This window comes from Anser cygnoides, chromosome 2 (genome assembly GCF_040182565.1).
Source record: "Anser cygnoides isolate HZ-2024a breed goose chromosome 2, Taihu_goose_T2T_genome, whole genome shotgun sequence".
Lineage (NCBI taxonomy): Eukaryota > Metazoa > Chordata > Aves > Anseriformes > Anatidae > Anser > Anser cygnoides.
This window is the reverse complement of record NC_089874.1, coordinates 95,134,480-95,159,254: the sequence shown is the minus strand read 5'-3', so window position 1 is coordinate 95,159,254 and position 24,775 is coordinate 95,134,480. Positions and strand designations below refer to the sequence as shown.

The 24,775-nt window shown below is 39.8% G+C and overlaps 1 protein-coding gene across 23 annotated transcripts in view; it reads right to left on the bottom strand.

Annotated features, from left to right (window-relative positions):
* Window positions 1–24,775, bottom strand: part of LOC106045020 (poly(rC)-binding protein 3-like) — a 514,073-nt gene that overhangs the window by 58,331 nt on the left and 430,967 nt on the right. For 22 of the 23 annotated variants that reach the window (XM_066992636.1, XM_066992634.1, XM_066992642.1 and 19 more), the window contains one exon: window positions 2,932–3,080. In XM_066992636.1, coding sequence (XP_066848737.1) covers window positions 2,932–3,009 — 78 coding nt within the window. In that variant the 5' untranslated portion in view covers window positions 3,010–3,080. Of the gene's footprint in view, window positions 1–2,931; window positions 3,081–6,247; window positions 6,321–24,775 lie in introns of those variants that run through there. The other variant, XM_066992641.1, reaches the window with a different exon arrangement.

Here is a 24,775-nt window from a genome sequence, read left to right as displayed (position 1 = left end):
TTGATTTTTTTTTTCTGATGTAACACAGCACAAGATAAAAATTATGCCTTTCATCTTACACCAGCACATGCCGTCTGAAGTCCTGGCCTGGGAGGACATCTCTTACATTAGGCCCTGAAAGCATTTACCCCAAGAACAAGATGGTTCCTGTCTGCTTTCTTTTCAGTAGACACTAACACTATCTTTGATTTTTGCTATTTTTGTTGTTTCTGCTGTTGCTAAATATGCTGACTCTTTCACTCAGTATCTCCTTGCGGAGGTCCATCCATTTGTACAAATACTGGTTTCTCCGTCTGCAGATACAGTGTGCTGAGATAGCTTAGCTTAACTGCATAATTAAGATGACCATCCTTGACTTAAAGCCCATATACAAATGACATGGAAAGTACACACTGAAAATTTCCTAAGTCTGCAGGGTTTAGAGCTGAGATAACTAAGCATGATAGCACAAGTTATGGACTTTCATGATAAGGAATGCAGTGTCATGAAGCACATAGACCTTTGTCTGCAAAGGTACACTGGTACCAGAGATTCGGAGACGGATTTAAAGTTAATGGTGATGGAGCCCGATATTTCCATGAAACACACTAATAAATAACTAATTTTCGAATTATATTTCCCCAAATCCAGTTTGCTACTGTTATTTTTAAAATCGCTCATGTAATTGCACTCTTCTCTTTCAAGTTATGACCAGTTATTTACAGACCAAGCTCTGCTTCAGTTAATTGTTTTGTCTAGAAATACTAATTAGAGATCAGCAATTTCCAGCGATGTCATTACCACAACAAATCTTAGGGAAGTGTGGAGAAGCATGTTTCTTATGTTTCTTCTTGTTTTTCAGAGGCACATACAGCTTTCAGAGCAACCTTTTCATACAGAGTTCATACTGACTCAGACATCCTTCACACTCTGATATCAGCATTTTTAAATCACAGAAATGATATCAAAGAAACCATAAGGGTCTGACTTTTATCACCAAAATAAATTCTGATTTAATGTGCTCTTTGCAATACCTAGGTACAATAGGACACATGATTAGAGCTTACTTCAGTTAATGGTATACCCATTGTGCCTTGTTAACCGAGGATGCACGGTGTACTCCTGCTTAAACTTTGAATTTCAGAGCTTTTATGGGTTTAATTTAGACCCTTGGGGCTAAATATGCATTGAAGATTGGACACACAACATCCATTACTGTTAAAAGTGGTTGCATACACAATCAGCTATATTTAACAGAGCAAATAAGCTTTTTCTAATTTCTTTTCTGATTACTGTATCCATTGTTTCCTGAAACAAAACAAAACACCACCACACCAAAAACAAACAAACAAACAAAAAGAAACAACACAGACAAAAAACAGAAATCCAGTCCATGGCTTAACTAAAATGTTCTGAAAAATGACAGATACTTGATTTTTTGCTTTAGTGGCATGATTCTGGAAGAAGCAGAGCTGTCTGGCATGGTTAATAAAAAGCACACTTAAGCACACAGGAATGTGACTGAAGCCAGTAGGGTAACACACACCAGGATATGGATGTGTTCACACGCTTTTCTGGACTAGGACCAGAACCCAGTACAATCAATCCCTAGAAACTAATTTTGAGTGCAGACATGCGCACAGATTTTTGGTGGGCTTGGAAAAAGAGAGTGTTATTAGATTTGTTTGACAGATTCCTATTTAAGATGCAGATTTTACACACCAGATGCCTGCCTGAAGCTGAATATTTCAGGGGAGAAAAAAAATCAACCAAAATGGTTGGACCATTTCAGAGAAAATACATAATTTGATCTGTAACACTTAATTCTGGCATAACCTAACTTCTGCATTTGTTTGTTTTATTCATTAATTTTGTTTCTAATTTGCAAACTTAAACCGTACTCCCTCATATTTCCTAGCATTTCCATAAGTAAAATATAGAAGGAGATACCTTAATCTCATATTTGTGCTATGGATATATAATATGTGAGTTCATGCCATAGGTTGAGAGCGTATCTTGTTTCAAAATGTAAATATATTTTCAGTTTATAAATAAAATTCCAGGGTTAAAACTACTTTTTAGATTTATACCTACAATTTTGATCTGCAGAATGATGTATATATCCACTGTCTCTTATTAAGAAACAGCCAAAAACATCTATTTTATATAACATTCATTCCTTAAGCCTAAAATTGTCTGGTGTCGGTGATGCAAATAATACGAACAAACCAATGAAATGTGTTTTTTAATTAAAAGCCCATTTTGTGATCTGGCAACTTGCAATAAACGGCTATCAGACTGTTAAGTCTGACAATACAGAATTGGCACTTTGTCTATGGCACAGATTTCACACTTATCTGCATGTTTAAGTGCTACGCTGGACAGAAATGAAATTACAGTCAACCTTCCAAAACAAACCCGCAGGGGACCTGGACAAATGCTTGTTATATCAAGGGTTTGCTCTAATAAGATGCTACATCAGAATAATGAAGAGCTATCCCATTTGAATTCAACAGGAATATTCAGTAATTCTGTGGCAATTACTTCACACAAATCAACGTTCTGGTATCTTAAAAAACAAAAACCAAAAAGACACAAACCCACAACACAGAAAACTGCAAACGATGAGAAAAGCGAGCTGTATGCAGGTCACCCTTATGCAAGGGTCTGTCTAATTTGGCTAACTATCAATGAACAAACTCATTTTGCCACCAGAACTGTTCAAAGTGGGTTTGCTACAAGCAAGGCTTGTTCTAATGAACTTGGGCTGCAGTGCAAACTTGACGCCTTGAAAGGCAGGGGCTGATTTTTCAGTCATGGCAATGGTGCTTTTGACTCAGATTGGAAGAGGAGGAGCAGACCCTCTGTTAGCGTCACTGCCAGGCTCCGATGGTAACTGCACACACTCGCTCAACAAACAGGCAACTGCTGTGGCAACAGTAAATGCTTCACCTTGCCATGCATGAGAAGGCGTATGGTAAGTGTGACATTGAGACCTCCTTCAGTCACTTTTGAGTCCTTCGTGTTCATCCTGGCCTTGTGTCTTCAATACTTGAAAGCAGCTTTGTGTATTTTTTTTTCCTTCTCTTCACTTAATCAACCTACAAAGAGAGAGAGGGAAGAAAAAAAGAAAGTACCATTGAGTGGCTGAGGCTACTCTGGACCGAGAATATCATGTTGTACAAACCAATTAACATTCCTCCCTTTGATTTGCTGGACTGCAGTTTAGTGCTGAAAAGGCTCCTTTGATTATTATCCCTCCCCTACCAACTCTCCAGCCCTTCACCAATTACATGATAAACTCCCTTTGAAACCTTACAAATTCTCTTAACTTCCATTATTCCAAGGCTGAAAGTACAGAGCACAGCAAAGGGAAATGCAGTGTCCTCTTCTCAACGCTTTCCCTCTGTTAAACTTCGGGGTGTGTATATGCAGGATTTACATGTGCCTGGTGCTATTTTCATTTGTCTCCGTTTCTCTCTCTGTTACTACCTCTTCCTCTGTTTGCTCTTGCAGAAGAGAGATTTTTCTCTCCAGCTAGAGAGAAATTAATTCTGAGCCTAAACACTGATCCCTACCAGCAACAGCAGATGACACATTATCAAAGACATCTGAGTAACCAAGAGCCACTCGCTGCTGTAAATCTGGGCACTGTCTGACTTAGTTTTTGTCTGCCAAGCCCAGAGGTGGCTCAGTCCCTCAAAGGCCAAAGCTGAGCTTCAGCTCTAAGTGGGAGGAAGATGTTTCTTAATTCCCAATGACAAATTGCAGATTTTCAGTCATTTACAAAGTCATAAATATCCTAAAATACTAATGAAAGCTGCAAGGGCCGGCCTTGAAGGGACAAACAAGATGCATTACGAGTTTACTAATGCAAGGACATTTATCAGTACAAACAACAGTGGGGGCAGGAACTTCACCAAGGGCAGGCAAATTCCACAGCAGAAAGGCTTAGAGACCCTTATTTACTTTTGTCCTTTTCAGGCCTATCTTACAGAGCGCACAACCTTTAGGCAGACACCACTCCTTCCAGTAGTTGTCTCTTGCTAATGACGGCCCTGCCTAGTAGCTGTGGATTTTAGAGATTCCCCAAGCTTTGACTAGGCTGGGCACTGGCTGATGACCACCCTGAGGGACAATCATTTTGCTGTCAGTGCTTCAGAGCGTATGGCAGCACCCCACCAGGGTGGCAGGCTGTTGTCCCCTTGCAGAGACTGCTCAGATGTGGGACCAAGCTACCATGAGATCAATCCCCTGAGAACTTCAGAGAGAGTGTCACGCCGAGTGTTTTATCAACTAATTAAGCTACATCTTAAGAGCCACGAGGCACTGACAATACTAGACCAAAGTAAAGCCCAACTAGCTGAGCATGTTATCTGTGAGAGAGGTAAATAGATGCTTGGAGAAAGAGCATAAGAAACATGCATGGAGTCATCCTTGATAGACTTTTGGAGCCACCAGCAATCAGTGATTCATGGCCTTCCTAAGTGGAAGACCACATCTAGGCAGGCACGGTGAATAGCCACCGATGGACCGATCCTCACTGAATTGGTCTAATCCCTTCCTGAATCCATACTTCCAGTCTCCAAAAGCTCTGGTCTCAGAGATTAATTATTAGTGTGGGGAAAGTGCTCCATTATATCTGGCTTAAGTCTGCTGTCATTAGACATTTTGCCCTCTGTGTGTTATACAAAGACCATTCCAATAAGTCACTCCTCTGATGGCTGAGCATGTGCTTTGTGCTTCAGCCTAAGCCTGCTGGAGACCAAGCCACTCCTGATGCTTTTGCTGCTGGGAAATACCCGGGAAGATGCAGAGTTTTCCCTAATGTCTCTGCAGGACTACTCAGGAGCACAGAGAGCTCTGTGCCTCCAGCGATCGCAAGAACAGGAGTCAGACATGCCTGAGGAAAAGTGAAAAGAGAGAGGGAGAAAGAGTAACTGAAACTATTCCTTCCTAAAAGCACCTCCACAGAGCAGCTCTCATCTGCCTGCTCCACCACCAGGGATGATTTTCCCTCACCCAGCATGGAATCAGTGCATGTCTTACTGTACGCTCTCCGACCCAGGCCTTAGCCACTGAAATAAATCCCGTTTGTTCCACAGTTTTAAGCTTACCACTTATGTTATACATCACCTATCTGCATGGAGAAAAGTGGAAAAGAGGCAAGGTGCCTGGGTGAGAAGGCAGAAACCAGAAGCAGCCTGGCCCTGCCTCTGATGCATCGTGTGTGCAAGAGGGTGAGGGGAAAATGTCCCAATTCAGCTGGTAGGAAATGACAGAGAGAAGTATCAGTATTCTGCCTCTTTAAGGTCAGACCAGGGCTCCAGGACTCTAAGTCAAATATTCAAGTGGGTGCCCAGGACAGTCCCTTCGGACAAATACAGAGGGAAGAGCTGAGGAGGTGGCTGGGGTTGTTCCCAGGCTAAGGAGGGGAATGGTCTTGTGGTGTTCACCTGCTCCTTGCTGAGGGAAGCATGTTGGCTCTGGCAGGCCAAGCACTTTCTGCTCAGCTCTATCCAAAAACCAACTAACCAAGCAAAACCACCCCATGAGCAAGTATATCAACAGTAGCATACATCTTGGACTGTACTCTGAACTGTACTGCAGCAAAATTTACCATCTGAGGTCTCCAGACTCCTAAGGTAGCTTAGGACACGCTTGGTAGGTTTCACACGGCAGATGTGCTGCTTCAAGTAGAAGCAAGGTATTAATGTCCTTCTGTGGATTAAAATTTTGTGATGGAGCTATGGCTGTGTTTCTATTGAAATATATTCCCATGTTTGAAAATAATCCTGGACAAGATACAGGTTCACAGTTGCTGTAGCCTTTTGCTGAGTTCCGTGATGCTACGATAATATGATCACATTGGGGAAAGTTCTTCAGGAAACCCTTTTCCCAGAAAACAACACCCCCTCCCTAGTCCTGATCTTTTGCAGAGTAAAACCACAAAACCTATATTTTTAGCTAGCTAACTTGTTTTTTTTTTTTTTTTAAAGAAAAAGTTAAAAATAAAATTCCACTGCAAATATTGTTAAAAATATCATAGCCGTCCCACCTTTTTTTTGCAGGATTTTGTCTTTGTCCCTCCTCCCAACGCATTCAAACACTGTCACCTCGTACTAAGAGGCAGGACAGATGTCTGGGGGAGGGCTGGGAGTGTGTGTGCATGCAAGGAGTTACTCAGCTGTGTGAGATACAAATGGAAGGAATTCAAGAAGGCAACTTCACATAATAAGGAAGAAATACACGAAAAATATACATATACCGTGAAGAGAGAAGTGTGCTCCCTTTGTCAGGTCATTTACAGCTGCCCCAGGTGTCCTGACAGTCTGAGTATTCTGGTAAAACATACGCAGCTTTAAAAAAAAAACCTGAAGGATCATCAATTACCCAATTATATCAGCTTTAAAGAAGGACCGAAATACAATGCATTATCATTTTTTAGTTATTTATCTAGTTAAAGCTTTATTTTCCCTTCAGGCATCATCACAAACATGTGCTAGTCCAGATCTTTGTGTGCGTGGAGATGTCGGACCATGGCACAAGGAAAAGAATGCTTTCTCCTACATAGCCTCCTACCAATCAGTAATACATCTACATATTTATAAACCCACTGCTGTAATATATGAGCACATCATGAATATTTAATCAGTAAAATCATTTCCCTTTCCTTTGCAAAATCAGCGTTTTGAACAATTTACTATGTTTCTGGCTTATGCGTGCCTCTAAGTGTGAGCAAATAGTAAAGACACAAGGCTTTCCTTCCTGAAGCTCTGTGGGACAGGATCCCATGGCTACTCTGGGTCTTGGGGAGGTGAGTCTCACAGACGAAGAGAAAGGCAATGTGTCACACTTTTCCTGACACCAGAGGAAAGTCGGCAGAGTCCATAGGTGATCAGAGAGTATTGTGCAGGCAGCCCCATTCAATTGCATGGCTAAATGTTGAATGGGGTTTTACGTGATTTACTCAGCCTTCAACAAAGAGCTGGAAGTGACAGGAGAGCAAGTGGGTGATGTGCTCCCTCTGACATCAGGATGCAGGACCAGGATGCACCAAATCCAAGATCCAGGGCTCTGCATCTCCAGATAACAAGCAATAAGAGTCATCTGTAGGGGCCAAAGGAAAGCAGATCACACCAGATGGGTCCCAGCAACAGCAGATATTTGCCTTCTGTGGGGCTGAACATGAAAATTTGAAGACATTTCCACTGTTGTTTATCATGTAAAAGATGAAAATTTCTCTGTAGCTAGAAACATGCATCCAAATGCATTAAAAATGCATTCTGAAGATTCCAATAAAATGGACGCTTAGTCTAATGTAGATGCATTTTATGCGTAAGTGTGTGTTTCTATACGTTTTCAATATTTGTTATCCCAAGCTGGCTTAAAAGGGCATGTCCTATATACTCATCATTTACTACCTAAGATCCATCAATTTTCTAACATGGCTTTTCAAGTATTGTTGGTAAATTCAGTGATTAAAATAACAAGCAGCTAAGCCATGTTTTCATGAGACTACTACAAAGAACAGCACAGCTCCTCGAGGATTTCACTGAATTAATATAAGCTACAAGATGAACTCCAGGGCTGAAGGGCAGTGACACAGCACACACACAGGTTATGAATCCATGTGGCAGAGGAGGTACCGTGAGATGGCTGCCTGAGGCCTACGACATGAAAAGTCAACCCCATGATCTGCTTTCCTTTTACCCCTCAACCCTGTTAATCCTCTCCCAAGAAAATAAGCAGATGAATGCATATAAGATGGCTGCACAGTGCTGAAAAAAAATATAGTGCTTTAAATCTCCCAGGTGAACACTTCATGCAGGCAGGACAGGAGAGTCTCTGACTCCACAGCAGGCAGGGATGCTAGAGATGAATAAAATCAACATGGTACCAAGGAAGACAGCAGGCAATTGATCTCTGAATTTGAAGCTGCAATAAATTATTATTTGGCATCCATGAATCTGCCAGGAAAGCTACTCATCTGGAAGATCCAGAGGAACAAGAGGGAGGAGGCAGAGAAAAGACAGCATGCATGGGGGTGAACCAGGGCAGAGCTGCAGTCACAGAGCTCTGCTAGAAAGGGAAGAGACGTAGAGAGGAAAGGAGGAGAAAGGCAGGGAGAAAGAGAGAGACAAAGCTTCAGTTGGCTGATGTAGATAATAACATGAGAGGAATCAATGTGAAAACAAGGACTGCCTGAAAATGTCCAAGGAGGAAGCTTGCTCTGGTACATGGAGTCTGGATCATGTGGTTGTTAATCTGAGCTTGTCGTCAGGAATGATGAAATTGGTCACAGCATCCAGCACAGCATTCCCTGAGCATGAGCCTCAAAAGCGACCCTTGAACCTAATAATAGTGTTTCATCACCATGAACAATAAGATCTAACTATGAAGAAAGCAAAGAAAAAATCTACAGATAAAATTCGAAAGGACAAATTCCAGTTGTTCCACTGGAAGACATTTAAACACAGAAAAGAATGGGGGAAGTTAGAGTGGCATTCAGCAGAAACCATGTCTATTTTAAATGAGGACACAAACTCTGTTGTCTAGTTCCCATGTTTCATTTGGCTTACATTAAGAAAGCTTAAATATGGGAAACATATGAATATCCAGTCTCTCACAGTACATCTGTCATTTCAGCAGTATATGGAACCATCCCAAAGGAGGGGTAGCTAAGCAGATGGATCAAGCCTTAGGGATAGGGGACAGGAAAAGACAGCAGCTGAACAAGAAGACTAAAACAAAAGCAAAATAATCTAAATAATCTAAAGATGAACAAAGGGAATTATCATGAATAAGTAACACACTGATGTTATGGAGGCAATACTTAAGAGTTTGGTTCATTGAGCTAGAACTCTTTTTAAAAAGAAGTGTTATTAAAAAAAAAAAAAGATAGTGAACAAGTCTAACAAAGATAGAAGACCAGAGAAAATCAAAACATGGGAAGTCATGAAAAGGTTGTACCTAAGTCCTCTTGATCAGAAGCCTCCCAGGTGGAGGGAGACCTCCCAGGAATTGGAGGAAACACACTGGCAGGGATCACGATGAAAAGCATGGACCTGCATTTTCAGCAGAGCAGAGATCTTCGGGGACAGACCCACGCTACTTACATGATTTTATTCTTCCGCTTAAACTGAAGGGAATATAGGGAAGGAGAAGGTGACTGAAGGGAATATAAGAAAATTACTACAGGACAAGAACTGATGGCATTATCAATGGAAATTGACACATCTGCCATAAACGTAAGTTTTAAAGTTAAACTTGATAAGCTAACTGCCACATAAAAGTTCATGCTGTCAAATGAAGAAATAACTACTTTGCTTTCAAGTTTTTTGATAAGCTAAGCAGTTATCTCTGGATTTTTACTTAAAAGTAACATCTCTGAATGTCAAAGAACTAAACAGTATAATTATAGAGAAAAACAGTGGCAGAAATTAGAACAAACATCCCCCTCCCCCCCCAAAAAAAACAAAACACAACAAAACAAACACACCAAACAACGACAACAAAACAACCAAACCCAAAGCAAATCATAAGCAAAACCACCTCCAATCATATTATTTTATTTCAAGGAAATTATTTTCAGAAATGGTGGAAAGTGATAGATATAACCAGCTGTTTATAGTCTCAGATGAAGCAAAAATAAAAGAAGACTGGACATTTACTAGAAGTACACTTCTTCAGTTTATGTATCAATTGAAGGATACAGAAATCTGCTGTTACTAAACCATACAGTTGTGAGGTTACTAAAGACAAAAGGCTCACAGGATGCCCACAATAACACAACAGTAATAACAACAACAGCTCTTCAAATGATTTCTGTCTCAATAATAACTGCTTGGAAAAGGAGGAATTATGCTTTAAAGCACTTCAGTCTTATACAGAAGCCTTACCAGGAGAATCTGATTAAGAAACAATAGCTAAGGAAGCAGGTGCAGTATCAACCTTTCTACTTTGCCAGTTCCATCTCCCAAATTACTGGAGAGGACTGTAAACAAAGGAATGAGATTATCCATTTTATTCACATTCTTATAATTTATCTCCCAACATAGATTTCATGTTAATCTCTAACTCCTTAATGAAGTGAGCAAGATCTGCAGAACCCAGCTCCATTAAATTGTTGTATCACAGCCCTTTTTAAGCAAGCAGATAGCTGGGTGGATCAAAAAATCCAGAAATGAGAAAATTCTTTGTGTTAGCAGAACAAAGGGTGGCGATCTGTCTGTAAAATGGGCTTTCAGTAATAAGTTAAGAAAAAAAAAAGGCAAAGGAATAGCTCAAGATCAAAAATAAAATAAATACTGGAAATAAGGTTTCAGGAAGTTTATAAATCAGATGTGCCTGAAGAGACCTAAATAACAATTAACTAATATGAAAGTAAACTGAGTGTGGGCCACTGAAAGCGCAGCAATTGAGTATACAAACAGATACATAAAATATATATATGATATGTGTCAGATATATGTTTTACCAAAAAAAAGGTAAAGTATTAGCTCAAAAGTCAAAAGAGATTAAAGAACAGCACGTTATTCCACAAATTAAAAGCTACCAACAAAAGACAGTTACACACCTTAATAAGCCACGTGCTCCTTTTGCTAGTTATTATAAAAATCCCTACACCTCTGATCTGCAAAGCTCTGTAGTTACTACAGATATCTGGAAGCCACAGGTTCACCAAAGACTTGTGAAGTTCATAACGAAATAATAAACAAAAAATAGTTTTATGAGGTATTTAACGAGGTACATTTTTTTTTTCTTTCAGGAGGGCTATGGTTAATGCTATATTGTCAGAGGAAGAACCTATACTATCTACACACAAATCCGTCTTTGTGTTCTCCCTGAAACAATAAATGCTCTTACCCAGTAGGGCTAATATAGTTATGCCTCATTTTCAGAAGATAGCCAGACTTCAAATAATCTTTAAAGAGAACAGCAAAAGATTACAAGCAGACTTATTTCTCCTGTTTTCAACTGATGTATGTTCAACTGCTGAACTTGGCATATGAGAGCCCCATTCTTTAAACCTTTTTGTTTTATTTATAGGAAATGAAGAGCAACATATTTATTGACTCTCTTACTTAAACACTGTCTGTAAAGACTTTTGAGTAAATATTAGGGCACAGTGAATTTATTATGGATAGAAAACTCCTAGAAACACAATAAAGACCGTTATTGACAAGACTATTTAGTATCAAAATTCAATGATGAATTGAAGATCTAATAACAATTATCAACATATTATGCTGTGTCAGCATAGACAGCTACACGCTGCCAAAACACAGAAAGTTATCCCTTCAGAAAACATCACATGTCAAACAGGCAATAAATGGTATCAAATGCCTGGAAATCAAGTTTCAGGAAATCTAGAAAAGCTGTAAAATGGCCTTCTGCAAATGCAAAACAGATCTGGAATCCTGAGGGAAATTTCCTGAGTGATTTCCAGGTTATGGAAAACAGTGATTCTTTTGCCAATGATATCTTCCATCTAGCTCTTCTCCTCCTGCCCCCGCAACTATTTCAGAAAGAATTACCTTGGCAGGAATACAGAGAGCATCTTCACAGTTTGCCATGAAATAAAGAAGCGTAAGAGTGCGCATGGCAATACTTGGTACAGATCCACTTGCCAACTAACTCTCCTGCATACGTGAAAAAAACAGCCAGCTAAAAGCTCTCATAGGTGAAGCTGCCACCTTAGTCTAATGAAACATAGAGCCCTTCACAAACATGAAAGTTGTTGCCACGTTAATTCTGTCAGCCCACCATAAATAATTCTGTACAAATACTCTCTAGGAGGATTGAGTTCAAAATGGACCAGAAGGTGCTTTCTTTGCTTTCCTAATGGCACTGAATGCAATTACCTGTGAGCTTTATCATGGACCTGGCAATTTGCAAGATCAGGGAAGGCACTATATGCATATACTAGCTATATAATATACATACTAGTATATATACTTTTTTTTTCCTCAAAACTATGGTTGGAAAATACAAGAAAAAATAAAGCTTTACCTGCCACTTTATCCTCTGGCTCCAAAACTGTCAAGTTAAGCATTTGTTCCTTCCTTCCTTTATTACTATTATTATTAAAACATTTCTCAAGTTTTAAATAGAAATTTTGCTTTACTTCCTTATGTGTAAACACTCCAACTTAATTGCAGAAGTCTTCCCCTGTGGTCTGAAATAATAAATCTAATAAAGAAATGTATATGTATGCGTATATATAAATATATAACGTGTCATAGTGAAGATGGGGAAAAAAATTGAACAGACTAGCAACAGTAGGAGCGTGGTTTTAACAACACAAGAAATAGTGCTTGTAAGCACTGTTATAATACAATATATAATTTTATAATTATATAACATTTTTATGTTATGTTATATAACAATTTATAATATAACACTTTATAATACAGTAAAAGATTTTCAGTCCACACTGTTCCTGAAAAAAAAAAAAAAAAAAAAAACCACCATTTTCTGATGACCAAAACATTGTGAAAGTGTTACATTTGTCAAATAACTCTGTACCCTCAAGTTAAATACATGACTTTGACATTCCATAAATGCATTCTTTTATTTTTTGAAATAATGTTTCAATTGTAGATTTACTTCTGTTTAATTCAAAGTAAATAAAACAACTAAAAATGTTCTGGAGCAAACAAACTTTGCTTGTTCATTTAAAAATAAATACACTCACCTCTTTTTATTTCACCAAACAAAAGACAGTCAAGCCTAAAGAGATATTCTCTTTTCCAATGTTTTTAAATCTTTCAGAGAATACAGAAATTGTTCACATATTCTATTTCCAAGGTATGTTAGGTGAGCAAAATTTATATACACATACTTTAAAAGATTATATACTTTTACATGGTGTGTGTATAAATGCATGAAATATGGTTATATGCCTGAAAGCAATTGAAGTACATTTTTACGTGATAGATGTGTACAAATGTTAAAGATTGTTGGGACAAGAAAAGCATGATATTTGAATGATATCTTTATCTTTAGCAATAATAGCCTCACACACATAAAGAAGAAGAAGAATTGTCTTTGCCAGTAAAGACGAGTCCTGATAGTTTCTTATCAATCAAAGGAAAAAATGTCCAAAACCTGTAAAATACTTCAAGCAATATGGGAGGTTCCTTAATGGGAAACATTGACCCATCGGGTATGCCCCCTACTACAAACAGAATAAACAGATATTTAAATATATTTGTATTATTATAATACCATCAATGTTCAAATGAAGTCTGCCTTAGAAATATGTATTTGTCCAACCTATTTGAAAATCAGAAGTTTTGTAGACACATCTAGTTTGATAAACATGAATCAGTTGTTTCACTCAATCAAATATGAAACATGTTGGTTAGGGAAAACATGCTAATGGTAATAATACATTTCACCTTGTTAAATAGAAAAATGTTATATATTGATATAATTGAATCTCTAATGCAAACAAGCAAAAATATCACTTTTGTAATCACCTTAATTATGTTATTTACAAGGCTGTGATTTGAAAATCCATTCAAGCTCCCTAGATGAATAAATAAATACTTATTAAAAAAAAAAAAAAGAAATTCATGAAGCATCTAAGAGGAGGAAGAAGAACTCCCAACACTCTGTCACGAGGGAATTGGTGTCACTCTCTGGACTGTGAGGCCCCCTCTGGGACCCCGCAACTCATGCTTGCTTGAGGCAAGGATGAACTGGGAATTCTTAGAAAAAATAAAAGAGAAACTGATCCAATAGGAATTAAAATCCTAACAGCTGCAAATATGACTGAGTGCTGTGAATACCTCTTCATTTTCAAGGATAAAAGGAAAATCAAAAAGCAGTGTTGCAATGTACTGTTATGTCACTGGAATTGTTGTCTTCAAAAGTTGTGCTCACAAGATGACTTGTTTTCAGTCTTAACTGTTGACTTAACAAGATGATTTAAATTCTCAGTCCATGGCAATTAGTCAAAACTTATAGCATTATAAGAATTCCACTGTGAAAACCAAGACTATCCAGTGGGTACAAAACCCAGGAAATTCCTAGAGCTTCCTTTGAAACGAGGTTTAAGAAGGGGTGGGGGGGGGGAATAAAAAACAACCAGCCCATAATGAATGACTTTTTTGTGGGTGGTCAATACTCAGAGTAAGGAGCCAAGCACTTGCCAAGATTTAATTCACCTAAATCGATATCTTTGTCACTGATTTAAACCAGGAGAATCTTTAAAACTCAAAAGCAAGTCTAATTGATGAAGTATTCAAAAGCTAAGAAAAATCAAACAGTTTATTTATTAATGACTTTGAAGTGCCAGTTGTAAAGTGAATCACTTTATCTTCTTTTAACACTTAAAGAAAACAGTACTACAGCAAACAATTTGCTACTCCTGTGAAACCAGAAAGGGCATGGAGCTGGGACAGGGGAGGGTCAGGCTGGGTGTTAGGGAAAGGTTCTGCACCCAGAGGGTGGTTGGGCACTGGGACAGGCTCCCCAGGGCAGTGGTCACAGCACCGAGCCTGACAGAGTTCAAGGCGTGTTTGGACAATGCTCTCAGACATTCGGTCTGATTTTGGGGTGGTTCTGTGTGGAGCCAGGAGCTGGACTTGATGGTCCTTGTGGGCCCCCTCCAACTCAGGATATTTTATGATTCTAACCATTACAAAGAAAAGAACTTTTTGCACAAAACCAACTAGTTTGCTTCACAAAGCCACTGAACTGAAACACCACTTCATGAGGCATCTATCCTTTTATCTGTTAGTCAGTGCCTTTCCTCACAAATACCTACCTACTTACTCTGTAAGTGTAGATATAAACTCCCTGACCAGTTTCAACATTTCAAAGAGATACAGGGAGGTCCAGTGTTTCAAGTTCACACAAGTTTCATGTAGCCTCGGTCTAACTAAAGGAGCGAGGTCATGTTTCTGTCGAAGGAAAAGTTGTGCTATGAACCCATCAGTGAACTTCCAGTAGAGCTGCCAGGAGGTGGGTATGCAGATGCACACTGGACGCTCAGCAACTCAAAGCCAGCCACACAGAGTGGTTTGGGTTAGAAAGGACATCAAAGATCCCTTTAGACCCTCTAGTCCAACTCCCCTACCACGGGCAGGTACATCTTTGACTAGATCACGTTGCCCAAAGCCCTATCCAACCTGACCTTGAACACTTCCAGTGATGGCGCACCCCCAACTTCTCTGGTCAGCCTGTCCCAGTGTCTCACCACAATGTTCAAGAAAAATTTCTTCCTTACAACCAACTTATATTTACCTTCTTTCAGTTTAAAATTTGCTCCTTGTCCTGTCACTACAGGCCCTGATAGAAGTCTTTCTCCATCTTTTGTTTAAGACCCCTTTATATATCAAAAGGCTGCAATAAGGTCTCCCTGGAGCCTTGTCTTCTCCAGGCTGAACAATCCCAACCCTCTCAACTCATTATGAGACAGAAAAGTGAGAGGAAGAGACTCCGGAAGCGAAATAATACAATCGCTTAAAAAAGCTCCCATGTTCTGAGGAACTCCCTACAAAAGTGCTCTAAGCAGACACAAGGTACATATTTGATTTTTTTTTTGTAGTAGCTTTGTCAGTCATACGCAGTCCATTAACAGAGTTCTCTGCGTGTAAGTCAATGTAGAATTGTACCACAAAGTGGTCCATTTGCTCATTTGAGGGAAAAAAATGCAAAGATCAAGACAAGATAGTTGCTGACTTACTGCAGAGACTCCAGAAAGTACTGAAGAATGGATTTCTAGTAAACAACAAAACACACACACAAAACGAACGAACAAAAAACGAATAAAAGAACAACAACAAAACATTGCAGAAGTGTGGGTAGTACCTACATCGGTAACTCACAGAGGGCATTGGCAGCACATTAGTGACACCTACAGAAGACACTAAATTCAAAGGACATTACAAAAGAGATGAGCTCAAATATGAGCAGGAACACAACAACATGAAAAGAATCGCAGCGTAGAAATGCATTTCAGTAGAAGCAGGGAAAGCAAATTCCTAATAATGAGTCAAATCTTGAAAGCAATAATGATACTAAGGACCTGAGGATGACAGAAGACTGTGCATTAGAGGTTGAAACCTTATACTTCAGAGCAGGGGAAGAGGAAGAAGCCACATTCACATAACCATGTCCTGTTTCATATTTACATCTGCAAACTCCATAACCACTCACAACAAAGAAGGATTAAGCTGGAGTTCATTCAGAAGAGAGTGGGAAAGACTATCTACAAAGAAAATTATGTAAAGATGACGTAGCTTATCTAACAATAAATGAGGTAGCCTCAAAAAAGCCTACTGATATTTGAGGGAATTGAAGGAGAGAAACTAGGATGCTACAAGTGCTGTCAGCTGATGTGAGGATGAGTTAACTACAAAAAAAGAAAGCAATTATAGCCAAATTTCTGCCCCCAAAATCTGCTTAGGGTATCTCTCAGGCTGAATTATATTCTCCAGAAGCAGCACTGCCTCTGGCATTTCCAGTTAGACTGGACACACAATGCTTCCTTGAAGCTTTATAAGAAATACGTTGAAGTCAGCCAAGGCACTCAGTGCTGGGAATGCCGGATCAGGTGTTAAGCAGAATTTAGACATAGAACACAAATTTTGCAGTAAATTCTGGCTTGAAAAGTTCATTTATTGACCCACATGTAAATTTTTGAAACAATGTAGGGTGTGTGTGGTGTAAAATTTTTTGTCAGCCCAAAGAAGTTATTTTTCTGCAATTGAATTTTCATACAGATTTCAACTTGCTAGTTTTGTATTCTATTATCCATAGTATATTTCAAAGTAAAAAAGATATCACTTTGAAATGGAAAACTAAAATGGTACAATTTTACAATCTTGAAAATGCAGTATGAACAGTCCTTGTGAAACTCTTATTTTTTTAATAAGGAAATCAACATATTCCCACAGAATGTTTAGATATTGACAACTGGGAGGAAAACAAAACAAAACAAAAAAACCTGTCTGCTGTTCTATAGTTTCATCTTGTAATGGAAAGGAAACAGCATTGAACGAGCTAATGAGGTCTTTTTAATCTCTAATTTCTAGGACTTTGTACATTTCCTGCCTCTTTTCCATTTTTACAAGAACCTTGGCATTATCTTTAAGTTAGGGAGAGGAGGAATGTTTTAGAGATTTATTTTTTTTTAAACTATTACTCAGATAATGAATAAGTTAACTAGGTAAGAGAAAAAGGAGGTCAAATAGTATTCCCTAAGATACAATACTTATGTGTTTTTTTTTCTTTTTTTCTTTTTCCTTCCCTCCAGTACTCTGTATTGAAATCTGAAAAGCCCTTTTTCAGATTCTGCACTTTGCTATTGCACACGTAATAATAGGACACTGGCCTTTGATACAATTCTCTCCAGGGAACAAAAGCTTCCTTTGGCACAACTACAGCCACTGCTTGTTGTAGGTTACACATGTCTTTCCAGTCAAGCATGATTAATAACTGTTAAAAAAAAAAAATGCTCATGACCCATGGCAAGTATTCTTTCAACTATAATACCAGCATTATGGGCTCTGAATCTCAGTAATTTTAAAATGTGCTTCTACAATGGAACTATAATTTAATTACTTTTTCTGCAGCCTGTTCCATTTTGTTTCATCACTTTGATTGCACCATGCGCTTGGCAGCTTATGGAAGACTGCATCTGCCTCCAGGATTATTTCACTAGGCTCTTTCGACATCTGTTTCTGAAAATGACTTTATTTGCAGTGGCATAAAGAATAATCAGAGACTTGTTTAATTCAGATAAATTGAAAAAGAGAGAGACACAGAGACAGAGTTGGAGGGAGGGAAGAGACAGGGGAAAAAAGAGAAAGCAAATCTAAGCTGCGTGCTGCAGAAGACATCAAAATAATCTGAGCTGCTCCTGTGCTTCTGAAAATGCTGTTATCTGATGGATGATACGAAACATGAAAAAGATGAGTCACTAAGTCACTTTCCTTTTTATGTTTGGGTGGAGTTCTTAGATGCAATACATGAGACATCCTAGCTAAAGCTTCGCTTTGAGCTTGATCAGTTTAATATAATTTTCATGAACTCCGTTTGCAAATCCATCCCCTAAGACCACAACGCAGTCCGAAACAACCTGTAGCAATTGACAAAAGTCCCTACGCTAAAGTGGCTATAGGCAAGCTCCAGCGTGAGCTGACATCCTTCCAAGAGGGGCTGCAGCAGACACCTGTTGCAGTGCCATAATACAGACTGCTGAGCGCACAGCTCAGCAGTGACTGTGATGGATAACATCCACACGCTAGCAGACGTGAACTGGGTCACCTGGGTATCAGAAGAGCAAGTGCAAGGCATCTATAACAGGCCCGTGCCTGTATCGCCTTGTACTCATCACAGTGCAAATCACCACTGGCAACTGCAGATGATTTTTGTGTTATGGGTGGGTTTACTAAACTTCCTGGCACACTATGGAAAGCATTTAAAAATGTTTTATCTAACAGATCACAGATATTGGTCAGGTTTTGTTCTGTTCTTTATTATTTGCTCAGGGCCAACAGATCCAGAAGCATCCACTGCTTAAATAAGGATGTGCTACAGGAACGCACCCCTGGCAAGAGTAAGTATTGACCAAGCCATACAGCCTGACTTTTGGGACTAGGATCACTTAAATTCAAAGCACCTGGCGGGCAGTCCATAAAGGTAACATGCAAAAGCAATCTCCAACATGCTCTAGGTTTTGAGAGCTTAAAATCCTGCCTTATTGCTCCTTCCCTTCTGGAGGTTTTTTCTGTCTTATTTGCTGGTCTTTTGGGCTCTATTGCTGTAGCAAGCATGTCAGGAACAGTCTCACTGAACAGATTATCCAGCCAGTTTGGACACACATATTTTGGTAGGAGTTACGGTAAGAACAACCTGAAAGGAGGCCGTTCATCTCTCAGAGTAATACTGAAAAAAAAAATCTTTGTCCTCAAAAATAATAGGTATCATGCAAACACACAATGGCTGGGCCTAAGCAACCTAGTTATAGCCTGACTGCCGCAGCTGTGTAGCCTTAATTAGCTGTCACAGGCATTTGGGCTTTCCTTTATCTTATGGCCAGACTGCAGCTTGCCTCCCTCATCTGCCTTGAGGTCCCAGCTTCCACCTGGGGCTTCATCCTTCCAGTGCAAGTAACTCCCCAAACGCCAAAGATGTGCTCTCAGAGGTGCCCAAGCACTATGCTGCTGTTCCTGTGGGAAGGCCACAAAAGAGAAAGTCAAAAAATTCCTTCACTTGTGTATTTCACTGCTCAACTTTCCTGAGCACAATACAGCAGGTGAGCTGAGGATCTTGAAAAGCTCAAAGCTTCCACACTCTGACATACTTATAGGCACTACAAGACGCAAAGCTCCTTTGGCAACCTGTGTGTCTCGCAAGCTGGCGAGCTTGACAGACTACATTTAGAAGCCTGGTTATTTTCATAAAGGAAGCTCAAAAGCAAACATCTCAAAGCTTTCAGAAAACAACTGTAGATCTTGTTCAAAAACAAAACCATAAACAAAACAAACAAAAAAGAGCAAAACAAAAATATACAGCTAATGAAAGGGAAGGGAGTCCTCAAGGTAGAGTATTTTGCTGAGGAACTATCTGAAACTCAGAAGAACAAGGTTCTCAGTCCTTCTTCCTAACCAACCTCCCAAATAGAAATCTTATGAGGAAGAAGGGAATATTTGACAGAAGATATCATCTGTTCACAGAAGATTTCTATTTCGGAAGCCATCCTGAAGAGAGATGCAGTCCAGTATCAGTGCATGACTGAAAATTTCATTAACAGAGATTATTAACCATTATGATTATTATTATTTTTAATTTAGAACAATTCACTTCCTCCCCTCGTACTTCACAAACCCGGGCTGTAATGCAGCAGTTGCATTGGGCCAATGACCAAGCAAAGAAGCTATTTATTGCTTTTCTAGAGCTTCAGAGTAAACTATACCTAGCATAAGACATGCAGGTGGTTATTATAATTTGTCAAGGCTTTGTCCTCTTGCCAGTATTACCAAGGAACAAGCAGCAGTCATGCTTAATTGGAAATTCTCCCCAAAGAACTTGTAAGAAGATATTATTTTACAGCCAAAGTGAAAATAGGTTTGCCTCTGAAGTATCAGTTGTTGAACATTATTGCACAATCAGTAGATGTCTTTGTTGTAGTGCTGATCAGATGTGGCTTGGTAACACTACAGAAGGTTTCATAAAAGTGTCCTTAAAGACACTCAGGATAAGTGTTTGAACGTATGGATGTTTACCTTCGCTTACTCACATGACCCTGAGACAAAGCTTTCAGGCTGTTGGCAGCAACTGCAGACGGAAGACACTGCAAGCCCTTAAGCACTGATAATAAAATAACTGTTCTCAAGGTCATGGTCAATCCAGGACAGGACAGCTCTTTACTCACATTATTTAAGAGAACAACATGGTTGCAAGTTCAGATGTTCAGCACCTGTCCAGATGTTCAGAAGTTGCTTACGTGCTTTGATAAGCTACTGAACCAGTGATGGATGGAGACTTCTGCCAGCAGGATGCAGAAAGGGAAGGCAGAAAGAGTGAGACACCACGGGAGCAGAGGTTCGTGTGGAGCTGACTTCTTTTCATACCAGAGAAGACTGAAGAAGCCAGAGTAGAACGGGTGAAATGGTGGCACTGAGTCAGAGAAGGACACTTTTACCATCACCTGAGGTAGGACAGAAAATGCCTGATTCTGCGTATAGCAAAGGAGACAGCAGCCAGCTAACACAAGTTGTCATAACACTCCCCCTTTTCCTCAAGGAGCTGATGAAGGTAGCACTGATGGAGACAGGGAAAGAGTCAGTGGAGACTGAGTATTTGACGGGAGAGAAGGGACCAGCGAATCTGGTGCTAAGCATCTGGGATTGCATCAGCCACCATCAATATTAACAATGAAGTAGGTGTAAAAGCTGAAAAAACATCAGGGTGCTCCAGGTGTTCAGAGCCCTGGAGACACAGTATAGATACAGCCATGCTTGATTCACACACACTGGAGGAGAGACTGTGTCCCTGTCCTCTTAAAAGCAATGGCCCTCAGAGGTAAAACCTGTTCCCCCTCCCCCACCTCCTCCTTTTTTTTCTTTAGGGGGGTGGGGGGAGTGGGTAAAGTAGAGTAACCAGCTTGGTATCTGCCCTTTTCAGGTTCAGACATGGAGTTTCAGCATTCACGCACAGCTGCCACACAGGTCTCCGGCCACCACAAGATCACTGCTTTGCACAGGACTGCATTTAAAACAGAAGCTCCCCCAGGGTGGTAGCAGAGCTATCCCGTGTCTATTTTCAACTGTCTGTAACAGAGTTAAGTTCACTATTACGGCTTCAGCTGTATGAAAACGGTTTTAACTATTTTTCTGAGCTCTTTGTGAGTTAGGCTGTGACACAGTAAATCTTCAACAGAATTACTGGACTGTGATTATCGAAGTGTTAATGTAGGTCATTTGCATCTCGACTTTTCGCCTTCATTTAAGAAAAGCCAATGAAGCAATGTAAGAAGAGGTGACAGCTATAGCTGTACTATTTCTCGTTTGGTCTTTCCTTCAAAAGAAGCTAGAAATGAATTCCCACCCTCCCCAGTGGGGGCTGCTAACCACATGCTAACTGCCTGACAAGGACCCAAGACCTTTAGTCTCCTCCTGTCACCAGTGGCTCACCCAGAAGCACATGAGATCCGCCTCAGGAAGCAGACGTAAGAACAGTTCCTACTTTCTCCAAGACATTTCCGCTGAACTCCAGCAGAAAGTGAGGTTATGCAAAAGCACAACCTGATTTTTAACCACTAGCTTGCACGAGGCAGGGCATAGAAACTTTTACTGCGGACACTAAAGGTGACACTGGTAACACTTCCAAAAGCAAAATCAACATAGGCAGAGATGCCTGCTAGGCGTTGAGACACTGGCAGCCAAACCACCATGCCCCCAACTCTTGCTGCAATAAAATAAAAGATGTCTGCAGTCATATTTATCTTTTTTTTTTCTGGAGTCTCCCAGTTACTCCCAATGATGCATCTGAAAAGCTAAACTGCTCAGCAGAATTACTTTCAGGTCAGCAAAGGAGGACTACAATGCAGCATATTAACTGTTCCTCTTCCCTTTCCCCTTGATATGCTCCATACAAATTACCCATTTATTTCTTTGCAGCATTTAAGGAAAGATACTTACAAATTGTTTTCTGATGCTCCATTTCTCAACTATTTAATTGATTTTCATCTACAGCTTATGTATACATCCTTGAAGTGAAATAAATTAAGAGCTGCTGAAATTAAAATGGGTGCTCTTTGTAATGGACAGATCTAGTTCTCATCTACAGCTATTTTCCACCTCAATAGGGGAAGTGATAAGATACAGAAAGAAAATAATCAGCGTGGGAGGCTTCACTGTGCTCTGCTTAATTACCCGCTGTTCAATATGTGGCACACACAGCAGTGGGCGCCTTCATGTCCACACACGTACTTACATATAAAACCTATGCGCACTGGTAACAGAGTTGATATATTTGCTGTGAGCTGGGGTACAGCAACAAAGCATTGCCAAGAGGATCTAATCTGCATTCATTTATGAAACAAATCAAGATTTTCACAGACTGCAAGAGCTCCCAGCCTTTTTAATACTGAGTTCATGCACAGGCTCTTTTTCTTCAGGATCTAAATCTTCAGTTGATATCATAAGGTGAAGTGCTGTCTCTGGACAAACACAAGCAACAACATTCAGTCAATTTGTCTAGTGTCTTTCTGCTCTGTGCTGTAATATAAAACCAAGATCATTAAGAGATCGATCATGCAATTCATATACATATATATATTCATTCTCATGGAGCCCTAGATGCATAAGAGTGCTTGTATTAGCCACAAAATTCCCTCAATGCTTAGAGATAATATTCCAATCACATAAAATTCAGCAGCAACTACTGTTTCATCATACAGCCATTCCATACACAAATGTCAGATTATGCACTGTTCTTGCCACTGCAAATGTCAGTCTGGATCATTCATGGGCTATAGATGTGCCCCAGGTTACCCTCAGACCTCTGTGGAGCTGAGGCATGAAATTTCAGCACTGCACAGGGTGAAAAGCCTTCACTGCAATGATAGTGATAGCCAAGGTTACATTGGTATTGTCTTTCTGGCACGAAGCAAGTTGAAGTAAAATACTAGTCTGCGTGCTTCTGACCTCTACAGTAAACCATCAAAGAAAAGCAGGGGAGGACAACTTCAGTGGATGTGTAAAATTCATGATCCGTCCCCTCTGATCTGTGGGCACGGGTGAATGGGCAGTGGAAGACCACAGGTGGGGCTCTTCTGGGTGCAAACTGAACCTTCATGGACAGGGGTCAGGCATCTAAGAACCACGGGAAGGAAAAGAGCACAATGTTTGGTGGCTGACCATTCCTTTACTGTTCCTACTGTAACCTGTTGATTATAAAAGGATGCTGGTGAACGTCTTTAAGACATTTAAGACATTTTACCTTCTTAGGTAAAAGAGAGAGCGTTTTAGGTAAGGGTAACATGCACAGAATGTTACATGTCATACATGGAATATTAAATGTTACCTTCTGTTTCCCTTGACTTCCTTGTACTCTAAATGGGAAAGGTGGTGAATGACTCAAGGATTTCCTGGGTTTCACCACCAGCCTCCAGGTGGCTATGCTTCACAATTTCATATTGCGACAGATTTGGTTAATGGCAAAATTGAAAAAAAGATTTAGGCAGCCTGAAAATGCTGAATCTAATAATTTTGTGTTTTTGTGGTAGTATTTTTTTCCCCAAGTCAGACAAACATAAATTCCCTTGAACTATTAGGACCTTGGAGAATAATTACACAGGTAATTTGTTGTTATGGCTAGCTGAATAAAAACCAAAAAAAGTCTAACAACACACCATTGCCTCCCAGAGTATTTCTTCCAAAACAAAGCTTCAAATGCTACATAAGGCCTAAGGCATCATGTTTTATATGAGGTGCATATGTTGTTAATGGAGGGATATCCACAGTGATATCCCCAAGCCCTACACAAGCTAACAGCACCTCTCGTTCCTCCTGGTCACACCGCCTGTTTCCTTCTGAGCACACACAGCCTGGCAGAGAAGGTCTCTGGCAGACAGTTCAAGAGACCTAAGCCCTAGTATTCTGAATTTCTCCAAGCTATTTTGTTAACAATTCATAAATGAGAAACTGCACTACGACTCCTATTTACCCAAACATTTGCCAAGCATCCGCTATTCCCAGATATTTTCGCTATGAAAAAACAACGGAATCCAGCTCTCCAGGGAATGCAGATAAAAGAGAGTATCACAGTACTGAAATGCTACTGTACTCCAATAATGTGTGAGAAGGCTAGCAGAAACAACTGCAAAGCAACAAAAGAGTTGTAAGTATGAAATGCAAAGATGACTAAGTACGTAAGCAGTACCTTTCAGCTCATGCAAATACATAACACAAAATCATTCCATTTCTATTCCCTTAATCACTGAAGCTGATGTAGAAGAATAGTCACTTCCCCACTTCCCGTACCCCCCTTCCCACTTCCACTTCCCCCACCCATACACACACACACACACCCTGCAGTTGCTGACATTCAAGCAGTTCTAAAAAAAGATTGTTTTGCTATGAAGCTTTTGGAAATATATAATGCAAAACTCTTACCTCCTCCTTACTGATGGACAATTAACACAACCCTAGCATGACTTCACTAGCAGACTGAATACACCAACAGCTGCACTCCTTCATAAAATAAGACACAGAGTTACTAATTTTGCCACCAAAGTCATCGTCCTTTCAGATGACATACTTAAAAAAAA